General features: G+C 26.7%; 1 protein-coding gene across 27 annotated transcripts in view; it reads right to left on the reverse strand.

The window, feature by feature from the left end:
• Window positions 1-2,767: 2,767 nt before the first annotated feature.
• LOC129916930 (TLD domain-containing protein 2) overlaps window positions 2,768-12,386 on the reverse strand; it is a 217,877-nt gene continuing 208,258 nt past the window's right edge. For 26 of the 27 annotated variants that reach the window (XM_055997167.1, XM_055997162.1, XM_055997176.1 and 23 more), the window contains 4 exons: window positions 7,008-7,129; window positions 6,778-6,937; window positions 6,539-6,708; window positions 2,768-4,201 (listed from right to left, as the gene is read on the reverse strand). In XM_055997167.1, the coding sequence (XP_055853142.1) occupies window positions 4,066-4,201; window positions 6,539-6,708; window positions 6,778-6,937; window positions 7,008-7,129 (588 nt within the window). In that variant the 3' untranslated portion in view covers window positions 2,768-4,065. Of the gene's footprint in view, window positions 4,202-6,538; window positions 6,709-6,777; window positions 6,938-7,007; window positions 7,130-11,110; window positions 11,272-12,386 lie in introns of those variants that run through there. The other variant, XM_055997172.1, reaches the window with a different exon arrangement.

Raw genomic sequence — 12,386 nt, forward strand, 5'->3', positions numbered from 1 at the left:
GGTATGTGCGTGTCATGGCATTTTCATATCGAGTTTTTTTTTTTTTTTTTTATTTGAAAACGTATTCAAAGATTTTAAGTTTTGGAACATAAATCAAAATGAAAATGAATTATTATATTATGTAAGGTGTCCTTTTTTCGTAAATAAAACAACCGTTTATTTTTGTTTTAAATAAATAAATAATTTTTATTTAATAACAAAATTATAATAAATGTGTACAATGGTAGTGTTTATTCTTTGGGATTAAAATATATCTGTTACATTTTTTTTTATTGCAATCGTGTTTCAATTTCGATAAGACACTTGCTATTGTCATTGCAAAATGGATTCTAAAGACTGGCGAGTCTAATAAAAATATATTTTTGTATGAATTCACTTTTTATAATAATTATTATCTTACAACCAAGCATGATTTCGTTTCGAATTAGATGATGATATAAATAGTCAAATATTACCAAAACTTAAAAGGTCGTTTAAAAAAAACTTGGGTTTGGGCTAAGATCCACATTATTCTGAATAAAAAAAAATAAATCACCCCAAAGAAGTCCGAAAGAAATTTAAACAGTCGATAATTGATAAAGGAGAATGGGCAAATTTGTATGGAACGCGGACGTTGCGCGGCCAAAAATGATTTTGTCATTTATTGATGTAGTTAAGTCATAAAAGTATTTTGCAAAAGTTTTTTCCCTATGACGTGCCTAACAAATAGATAAACTGCATTTTTGCATTCAACACTTTGTATGGATTTTCTCAATATTACAACTTAATAGTGTATTTTAAATGCAAAATGCTGATGCTCTGTCATTTTTAATGAGCCTGAAGACCCTAACCTTGAATATCCGACAAATAGAGACCAAAATATAACATTTTTTAAACCACACTTTTGAGTTTTTTTAGAGATTTTTGTTCAACATTTTCTAAGTTTGAATCAATGAAAACTCTCAAAAAAAGTCTCGGTAGTGTTATTTTAAAAAGCTTATATTAAGAGTTCTATTGGTCGGATATTCAAGATTAATTTCTTCAAGCTCAGGGAAAACGACAGAGCATCATATTTTATATTAAAAATCAATATATTATTCACTTTGTCCTTTTCATATTGCACAATGCATTAACAATACGAATATTGCAATATCTTACATTCTTAATGCTTTGCAGCAAAACGCCCATAGTAAAAGTTATTCATAAGTCATAGTTCTTTCATTTGATACCAATTTCATTAATGGCCGCCAAACGTCCAAAATGCCCATTCTCCTTTTTAAATTTCAAACTTTCAATCTCAATTTTTTAAGTGATGTTCCAGCTTTTTATTTATACAAATCAATATAATTACAATTATTGATAGTGACATTCTGCATTCTTGATGATCAAAACTTTTTAAAAATTGATTTTCATATTTTATCAATTATAAATTGACAATCATAATAGGGGCGTTAACCTTTTCAACTATCCAAAATCGCTTGGGATATAGACCATTTAATAGGTCGCTGCACTTTCAGGCAAATAGCCATAAAACAAATTTGCCCCAAAATCTCTTATTCGTGAACGTATTGACTTCGCCTTTATTTCCTGGCTGAATTTGTTGTCCTGTTTATTTTCATTTCAAATAACCTACTTGCGGATTGCTCTATTTTTTATATCTTTATTCAACGTTTTGGTTTAAATACTTAATTCTTTTATTTTGTTGGCTTTTACTTATTGGAACTCGTTTTTATTTGAACAAATCATTTTTTGATTTTGATAATTCCACTTTGTTTTTATTTATTGATCGTGACAGCAGCTGTAGCTTCATCACACTTAAGAGATAGAGTCTAGCTGATGAATGTACTTTGTACCGAAACAGTAAATAAAAACAAAGTGGAATTATCAAAATAAAAAAATTATTTGTTGAAATAAATTCTTAATTTTTAATTAAATTACCATCACCACTCTTACATGGAAAGAATCACTTAATTAATAGCATAAAATTGGCTTTGAAAAACTTCTATCTATCGATGGCAAGTCATTACTTCTGGCTGTTTAAAAATTTCCAAGAAAAACTTTCATGTAAATCAAATAGCAGAGTAGAACTATAATTGTTCCGAAAAAGACTACGGACAAAGTTATTACAAACTAAAAACAATGTTTAAAAAGAAGTCGATCATTGTAGTCACATTAAAACAAAAAGTGTTGAAGAAGATCAACGAAACAATGATGATTACAGCAAAGTTCAAGTTGCTTTTATTCATTCGAACTTTCTATATCTACCCTAAATGATGATTCAAAACTAAATGACACTTAAAGCTTAATAATAAAGTCAGTAATGTTGAATTTTGTACAACTTAACAAAAAATAAAACAAATAAAATCAACCAAAAAATAATTATAATTAAAAAAAGAAAAAACAGAAAAAGTCGTTTTGTAAAAATATTTTTTTTTATTATTTTTGTTATCACTTTGAATGGTGTTTTACGATATTTGTTTGTTTTTAATATTATATTTTGTTTCTTTCAAATTTCTTGTAATAAGCAAGTGCATATAATACGTATATTGTATGTTTTTCAATTCAGTATTATTTTTTGAAAACAAAATTATAATACGAGTTAATGTTAAATGTATAATAATAATATATACGTATGTACTTCGGTTAATGTAGATAGAATACCACACATAAAATGATACAAATCTGCTATATAACACAATAGCCGATGACTTAAAACAATACAAAGTTAAAATAATATATCTACTAAACTTAAATAATAATAAATCCTTGAATTTTGCTTAATGATTTCTTTTATTTTTTTATTTATTTGCTTCTCAATGTATATTAATTATCGCATCTCAATGTTTATGAAGTTATTATATTTTCTCTTTGATTCACAGCTAAACATTAAAACTGATCATCTATTTCTTTTGTTTGTTTTTGTTTTTATTAAATATATAAATTTCATTTTGATTTTGTTTTTAGCTAAATGGTTTCTCGTCTTTTATGTTTAATTTTTTTTTTCTTCTTGCATATTTTCTAATTTAGAATGCTTTTGTGGTTGTTTCTGTGTTTATACAAAATGTACATTTTGATATACAATGCACTACTATTTATTTTTTTGTTTTAAATAGGTATATATAATTAGTCTAAGCGAACGTTATGTTTGCAATGGTATAACAACTTTTAAAATTTATTGTGTTTTAGTTTTTCTTTCATTTCTAATTTATACAAATATAATGATTTTTTGTTGTTGTTTGTTTTTTGTATGTAGTAGGATCATTTCCAACACACATAAATATATTAATATTTTATATTCAAAAAAATAAGCAACTTCGATTACCACAATAAAAAAAATAAAATAACTTTTTCAAACAACAATTAAATCTTTCGTTTTTATTTTTATTTTATTTTTTTAATCGTGTTGTATTTCATTAATGTTTTTTTTTTTGTTTTGTTTTTGCTTAAATTAATACCAAAGACGAACGCACTATTCAAAAGCTTTTACACATAAAAGTTGCATCTATTTGATTATTATTATTTTGTTTTGTTTTCTTTGTCTTTATAATATAGGATGCTTATAAATAACATTTTACATAAAACCATCATACGCCAACTCACGTATAATGCAATAACAATTCAATTCTTTTATTCATCCTAGAAAAAGAAATTAAGAAAAAATCACTCGAAAAAATCATAGATTTCATTGTTTTTCTTTTATTTTTATATTTTAAATTAAACTAATTATACAAAACAAACAAACAGAAAGAAAAAAAAAAATACACAAAATATAAAATTTTAACATCGTATAACAATAATTAAATAATATTATTAATAATTAAAAAAAAAAAATCATAAAGAATTCCCTAATAAAATATTAAATGAATTTATAATTATATTTTTTCTTATCATCATTTCTTCTTTTTCTCTTTTATTATATTCTATTCTCATTCGTTAATTGCAGCATAAATGTTTTTCATTTTTTCTTTTATCTTTTAAAATTAAATTAAATAATAAGATTATGTTTAAAAAATAATATATAACTAAAAAAAATAATAAAGAAAGTAATAATATTAGTAGGTAGTTTCAAATTATCAGAAATTCATTTTAAACAAATGCCCAGCATTCGAGCGTTTTGACAACGAAATCCTCTTGTGGTGATAGAGGCTCGTTGCCATATGTGCTGCATGATTGTGATCGGCCTTGATTCAAGTCACCGTCCAACCATAATCCAAATCGTCCACTAGAAAGAAAAAAAAAAAACATAATTCATTAATAAGGGCATTCTTTGTTGTGTTATATAAAAATTAATTGTTTTTATTCGTGACTGACTTAAAAGCTTCTGTTTTTATTTATTTCTTGCAAATATTGTCATCATGAGGCTTAAGGAAAATAACATAAGACTGAGTCTACTAAGTCTTTAAACAGACTCTTAAAGAAGCACAGCACCTCTTATGGATGCGAATCATATGGCAGTATAGGAGAAAATATGATACAAAACATGGTTATAAATGAAGAAACTAATAGGCTCAGACGCGCAAAACTTTTACTTGGAAATTAAATAAAAAAAACGTAAAAACCCTGCAATCATATAAGCAGAAATATGCTGGTTTCATCAGAAGTCAGCAAAAGCTGAGAAACATCTCAACAACCTTGTTCAAAAACTGCACATTAAAATATTTATAAAATATTATAAAGCGTGCAACGAATATCTACGAGTACAATGAGACACTTATCCCATCTACTTAAAAAAGTTTATCTCCACCGCCAAGAAGTATGCAAACAAAATGAAGTGCTCTTCATCATTGCAAATTGTAAGAGTACAGGAGATATTCATTAAATAGGTTTAACTATTTCGTGCGATGGGTTAGGACTTTTTGAAGTAGCAAAATAATATAAAATACATTACGTAGTTAATAAGAGATAAAGTTAAGCTTTGTATTATTTCAAACAATAAATATTACTTGTTATTAGTTGTTTACTATAATAATTTGATAAGAAGTTATTTTTGTATTCTGCTACTTTGAATACATGAAATAAATCACAAATGATAAAATTTATTGGTTTTTTTTTATAGAGATTAAGTGCGTAATCTCATTTTTTTTTAAATTTCAATAATAAACCAAACGTAGGTCATGGTGATGATTGTTAAAATTATTTTGTTCATGCTTCAAATCACAATAAAGCAAAACTGAATATTTAAAACGACGAAGTAAGAGAAACAGAAGCGTGCTAAACATTAAAAAAAAAAATAAGGCTTCTGTTTTTATTGAAATTTATTGCAACGAAGAAGAAGGAAGTCCATTTAATAACAAAAATATTGGTTAAAGATCTGAAATGACTAAATTTCAAAGAAATATTTATTTTACATTGATGCTTTGATCTTTCAACCATTTCTTTTAAGTGTACTGCCTCTTGAAAGATATTCTCATAGTATCAAATTTCTATTTTTAAGATTTCAATAGAAATGCTAGAAGTGACTCAACTCGTTTGTATTATTAAGATATTTGATATGAATAAATCATGTTTGGTAAGAGTCTTAAACGAATGAAAATCAACAGCTCTAATTCTAACGCTGTTTTGAAGTAAGCAATAGGGAGAACCTCTGTCAAGAAGAAGAAAAATTCAAAACAACCAGTAAACTTATTGATGTTGGATCACTGTTTTTTAACGCTTTTATGTTGTGCTTGAATTGAAACACAACATAATATCTGGGGAAAAAATTGCAACGACAAACTTTACGAATTTAATAAAGATGTTGTTGAGAAAGCTACCTTTTTAACAATTTTATTACTGATTAGAAAATTATCTTTGCAATGTTAAATATTTACACTCAAAGCACTCAAAAAATAATTTCTACCAAGAAAAACCAAAAACGTGTTTTATTTAGTTCATTTAAATTGTTGAAGATTGGAATCGAAACATAGTTGAGTACCAAGTTCAACAGCTCAACCATCAATATCAATTTTTATACATAATCGATATCAATAACATAGCTTAGATTAAAGATAAACAGTTGACAACATAAAATGGCAAGACAGTTATTATTCTTTCTTGACGACACGCCAGGGATCTAATAAATGATTGATTGCAAATGTCTATAATTAACGTTCCTTCTTGAGAATCAAGATTAACTTAATTAATATGGAAAAGTACTTCATTTATTTTCCTAAAACCTCTTGAAAATGTTCCTCATAGTGTTATTGATAGGCAAATCAGTTTTAATTGTTTTTGATTTTAACATTTATTTGTTGTTGATGGAAGAAGTTATTGAATTATTGACTCATATAAGAAGTGCGAAATTTTCTAATATTTAAAGAGGCTAAGGAAACTGTTTTTGTAAGTATAAAAATAATAAAGAAGCAGTCTACTGATCGAATTGTCTGTCAACCTTAAAATAGTTGTAACTCCTCCAACCATTCAAACAAACAAGTTTGCAAACTATGTGAGCCTTATGAAAAATATTTGATTAATTCCTCCTTAAGAAAATTCTTCTAAAATTTAGTTATTTCCTATGTAATTCTTTACTCTCAAATGATATTAAATTAAAAAAAAAAAAGAATAATAAAATTGTACTTACTCTCCAGCACCGATTGACAAACAATCAACATTGCCTTTAATGAAGTACAAATTTTCTCCAGTCCAATGGAATACTTTGTAACTGGGATTAAATTTGTACAATAATGACTCTCCGGTTCCATAGAAATGATCAGATACATGAAGTGAACAAGATGTCAGAGCTCCAAAAACCTTTAAAAAAAATAAAAAAATAATTTCAATCAAATTTCTTAAGTTATTTAAATAAATATGAAGACTTACATTATGATCTGTGTCTTGGATAACAATTAACACAGGACTTTCTAGCCTCTGCATTTTTCTGTAGAGAGAATTTAACGAGAAACCATGCTGCGATGTGCTAAATACTAACGACCAAGAATAACCTTCGGCTCTTGCAGGTAGATGTGTACATAATTTTTCCCTAAATAAATAAAAAATCAAATAATTATTATTAATTTCAAATTGAATGATTTTATAATAATAAAACTTACCGATGTTCTTCGGTTAATATTTCTGTTGTTCCAATCAGGTCAGGAATTGGGAAGTCCAAATCGAATGATCCAGTTGTAAAGAGCGATGCTTTTCTGTATTCATCTGTACTCATAGACAGGACCTATTTATTTTTTTTAATTTATAAAAAAAGAATTAACCATTAGTTTAAGTCATAATTAGAAAATGGCAAAGTGTAAATGTATAAAAGTGTTTGTGTAAAATAAAAAAATTAGCATTTGTATATTTATTGATGTGAAACTACAACGAAAAATCTAAATTCTCAAAAACAAAGGTTTTCAAACTCAAAAACTATATAAACATCTATACATTTACTAGCAGCGAGTGTGTTTAATTAGTTATAGTGTATTATAGGGTTTGTGATGAAGTGGAGATTTTTTTTTTTTAATATATATTTGGAGAGTTATATTGTAATGTATAGGTTTTAATATGAAAAAGAGTATCAATCTAAGAATACATCCAAAAAATAAATAGTAGGTAGTTTACAATTATTGATTTATTACAATATTTAAACTCTAATACATTTAGCAAATTTAACGGGGTAGGTATATATTTTTTTGAAGAATAGGATCAAAATAGAAAAGAGACAGACTTACATATGTATGAAAGAAGGGAAATTATGTCTTTTTACGTGGAAATGATAGTTTAGTCGAAAAAAATTGATAAAGTTCAGTAAGCTGTTGTATATATTTTTAGGATGAAATTATAAGTCTGATTTTTTTTTATCAAAAGGAGAGTCGGGCATATTGAAAGGAAATGCTATTTAATCGAAATTTTCTGGGTATAAACTGGAAAGTAATTATGTAAAAAGTACTATGGTATTAATTTTGTTGCTTTAAATGTAGTTTCGTACAAAGTCTTGTCCAAAATTTCGAAAGAAATGTTTGCGTATAATTTTCTCCGAGTAGAAGTAGAATTATATCTTTATTTTTTTGTTAAAAAATATTTTCCAGACAGTTTCGAATTGAATTTGGGAAAAAAGTAAACAAAATATTCTCCTTTGTTAGACGAGTTTGAATCAGGACCACCTAGGAATTAAAAACAGAAGATGCGATTATTGGTAACTTTCATTCTGAGTAAGAGCATTTATTGAGAAAAAGATGAGAAGTAAGCTTTTTTGCAACTTGATTTGCAAAAAAAAGTGAATGTTACAAAAGAATGATTCGAGTCTTGTCAGTCAAACACGGTCGAAAAATATGTTTCAAAGTAGATGTTATAATCTATAAAATATATAATTTAAGGGGTCTTGATTTGTCTGTTGATCAATTTCTTAAAATATGATAACACGATGACTATTTCCAGTAAAAAATTGTATCGGTCGACTAAAAAAAATTAGCTGATTGTTATTTAAATAAAATCTTCCCAAAAGAACCCAATACAAATCTCCGCCTTACTATCAACTTAAACAAATTTCAAATTCATAACAAAATCATCGATTTCATAACCTTTACAAAACATACTATGTTAACATGACACAACTTTAAGGTCATATTTAAATATTATTCTAAAAAAAAAAATTATACAATTATTGGACGACAAAATCGATTGCCAAAGAAATTACTATAATTTAAAGTAAATGCTGTTCCAGATGTTTTAATATAGACATGCTATATGTCATACTATTAAATCGCACAGAAATTATTTAAATATAAAATTATTCTTTTTTTAAACACATGCGCATTTCACGTTTTAGTGTTTACCAGGAAATTTTATGATTGAGTGAGGCAATTAGAGCCAGCTGTTAGCAAAATAAAAGTATAATCTCAATATCAAAACAAATGCATTCTTTTTGCTTACTATTTCATTTTCAAAATAAGGCAATTGTTTATCTGAGATAAAATCTTAGTTATACACAGGCCCACAATGTTTTAGTTTAAAGATATTAAAAAGTTTCTTTTGAAGAATATAGGGGATTATTAAATAAAATTATAAAATTTTAGTTTTGATAACCGAAATATATTTTAATAGAGCGAAAATATACAACAAAGAAAACCTAAAAGGGTTTAAAGGTACTGTTATAATGACTTAAGGCTTCGTCACAGCGTTTTTTAACGCTATTTTGAAATATTTAAGGTTTTAAGTTCATCTAAGAAGAAAAATTATTCAAACAAGTATACAAATCTCAATCTCGCGGTGTATACAACGATTTCTGATTTTTAAGATGGATGAATACAATTTTTAAATAAACGCCTCATATTATGGTTGGAAACCAAATTGTAACCAAAGCGGGAACGCTCGCAAGGGCAGAGCTAATTTTATCGGAGACTACTATTAGAAAAATAGCGTTTATTAGTAATTATTCATATAAACCAATTTAATGACTAAGAAAATGTCTTAAAGGAATTGGAATTTAATACATAGGTAATGAGGTCAATAAGACCTACATAGTGAAATAGCTCAATATTTTTGTTTTAACGCACAAATTAAAAAAAAAATTGTTTTCTATTCGATTGTCAATGCATAAAATACTTTTAAGTACTAATTCACCAAGTTTATTTTTAGTATCAAATAAATATTTACATCATCTGACTGTAAAATAAAACATAAATCAATCATCAATCAGAGGTAACAAAACAATAACTGCCATTAAAATTGTTTTTAAGTTTATATTGTTATTGGCGCCCGACCCAAACAAACACCTTTTCTTAGCTATAGCTAACAAATGAAGATGATTTCACTTGTGTCGCCGCAATTTTATGAACAGAACAAAATGTAAAAAAAAGGAATAGATTAAGTGATAAACTTCAGATAAAAAATCTATTTTCAATTAAACAATAAAGATATCGACGATTAATAAGAATCTACAAGAAAAATGTTGCAATTAAACTGCATCTTTAAAATCCGATAAGAGTGCATGTCCAAGTTAAATAAAATAAGACATGTTTATTTATGGCTACTTGTTTTATTTAAGACGCATGGTAAACAATTAAACAATGGCGCGTAAAATTAATTTTCAATGTCTCTTACAATTCCAATAAATAACACATTACAGGAAAACAAACCTGTTTAAAATGTTTAATTGTGAAATGTCTGATATGATTAATGTGATGGATTAAGGGCGACAACCCGTCTTAACAGTATTAATTGGCTTGCCTCATGGAAAAGTAGATAACAAAAGTTTATTCATCCAAGCGGTATAGGTTATGTGGGAAGTACCAGAACAAAATCATCAATTTTAAGTGCAATTTACATATTTTTACTAAGACACCTAAGATACCAAGTTATGACGCACTGACTTTAACTAATAATGATAGTTTGTCAATTGTTTTGACGGGTAAGCTTAACATTATCACACGTTATGATGTAGGTACCGTTTTTGTGGAATAAAGGTAAGTACTAGTAATGTTTTGTTTTGATAAATTAAGCGGATTTAAACAGAAATTTATTTGTTAGGGTGAATTTTTATTTGTCAATGAGCGAATAAATGACCACATGATTTCTGACTTTGTTGCTAAGATAGGTTGACAAAGGGGATATTCTATTTCATTTCTAACTATGAGTTATGGAATTAATTTATAAAACAAGATATCTATGGAAGATAAATATTATCCATTTTATTAGACACACATTCAACGAAAAAGGAATTCAGGAGTTCACTAAGCCAAAATCCTATCACAAAAGAACTTGTTTTGTGAAGAAATTCTGTTGTGCATTATAAAAACTTGAAACTGGAAAAAAAAACAATCACCCATAGGTAATAGTGGCCACAATATTTATGCACATTTATATTCATAAATCATATTCATACACACTCGCAAAGTATAAACTATTTTATATGAAAAACAACTTTCGAAAAAAAGGAATCTTGACCCATTAATCCATTGATGGTGATTCCATATTAAAACGAATATTATTAATACCACGAAGCAAATATCGAAAATACATACATCGAAAATGTATATACATAACGCGTGACAAATTTATTTAGAATAACAACATTATTTAAATGTCAGAGAGTACGAAATTGTCACTCAAGAGCTCACAAAAAAATAAAATAACATTGTAGGTTGTAGGATAATAAATATTTATTTAATAATCATAATAATCAAAAGAGTTAAAAGGCGTATATATTTTTTGTACTAACACTTTTGTTTAAATTATGAACAAAGTGCGGCAAACTAAAGCTCCTGTCACGTTGAAATTTTTTTGTATTTTTTTTATTCATTTTGTTTTTTATTATTTTTTTTTATTTGTATCTCCAGCAGAGAATAAACTAACTTTACTAACGTCAACGCTAACACAATGATTCCAACTAAACTTTAACTTTATGAGTATAAGGTATTAACCCAACACTCTTTAGCTCTGACAGGTAGCAAGCAAGCAAACGCAGTCAGGTGGGTTAAAGTCAGTAAAAAAAAAAAAATATTTATAAAAAAGAAAAAAATAAATAAATGAAAAAAAAAAGAAAAATAAGATATAAATGTACAGTACTACATACATATAATAATGTATGTGTATAAAATAAATTAAAACCGAAAAATCTTCAGCGTTTCAGCGTTGGCTCTCTCTCTTGTCATTATATGGGAATGTGTGAAGATAACAGTGATATGTTATTATTTATCATTACGTATTTAGAAGAATAATTCAGATTATTATAATGCTCATGCAAATATAATATAATTTTTGTTTTTTTTTAAAGTTTTATATTTTGTTTTGTTTTTGAATAGACGTTTCAAAGTAGGGTATGTTATTCATTTAAAAAAGAAACCCAACATATTGGGGATTCACACATTGCCGAGTTTCAGTCTGGAAATTTTTTTTAATGTTTTGCATCCAAAATATTTTAAACTCATTTGAATAAATATTTGTCAAAAAGACAGAAAAAATCTTCTAAATGATTTTAATGCCACAGAATATGTTGTTAAATCGTGACTGTTATCAAGTCGTGCAAGATGAGCTTGTGAGGTGAGCCTTCCATTTCCACGTAACATCTGATTTTTTTTCCAAATTTTTGATAGGCAAATTATGTGAAGGCAACTACTTGTCGAAATGAGTAATACCATGCAAATTGGTTACAATTGAATTCGCCATAAGCCTAGTCAATAGTATACATACTTGTATAACAAATTTGTATTTTTGTTCCCCGGTGAACATACTAGTGCAAATGTTGGGGTGAGAAGAAATAATTGGAAATTTTTTTCACGAGTTCTATGCTGAGTATGTAGTATGCTTTGTTTATTGGGAGTAACGCCAAAATCAAATAATTTCGGCATTATTTTTTTATTAATCTTTTAACCAAAATTAACCATATAATAGTGCTCATTTTGAGAAACCTTTGATAAAAAAAGTTACGTTTGTTTTGCCCGCGATATTTGTTTCGTAAATTAAATATTTACACCAGTACATGGGGTTGTAAATAA

The sequence above is a fragment of the Episyrphus balteatus genome, chromosome 3, assembly GCF_945859705.1.
Source record: "Episyrphus balteatus chromosome 3, idEpiBalt1.1, whole genome shotgun sequence".
In the NCBI taxonomy this organism is placed as follows: Eukaryota; Metazoa; Arthropoda; class Insecta; order Diptera; family Syrphidae; genus Episyrphus; species Episyrphus balteatus.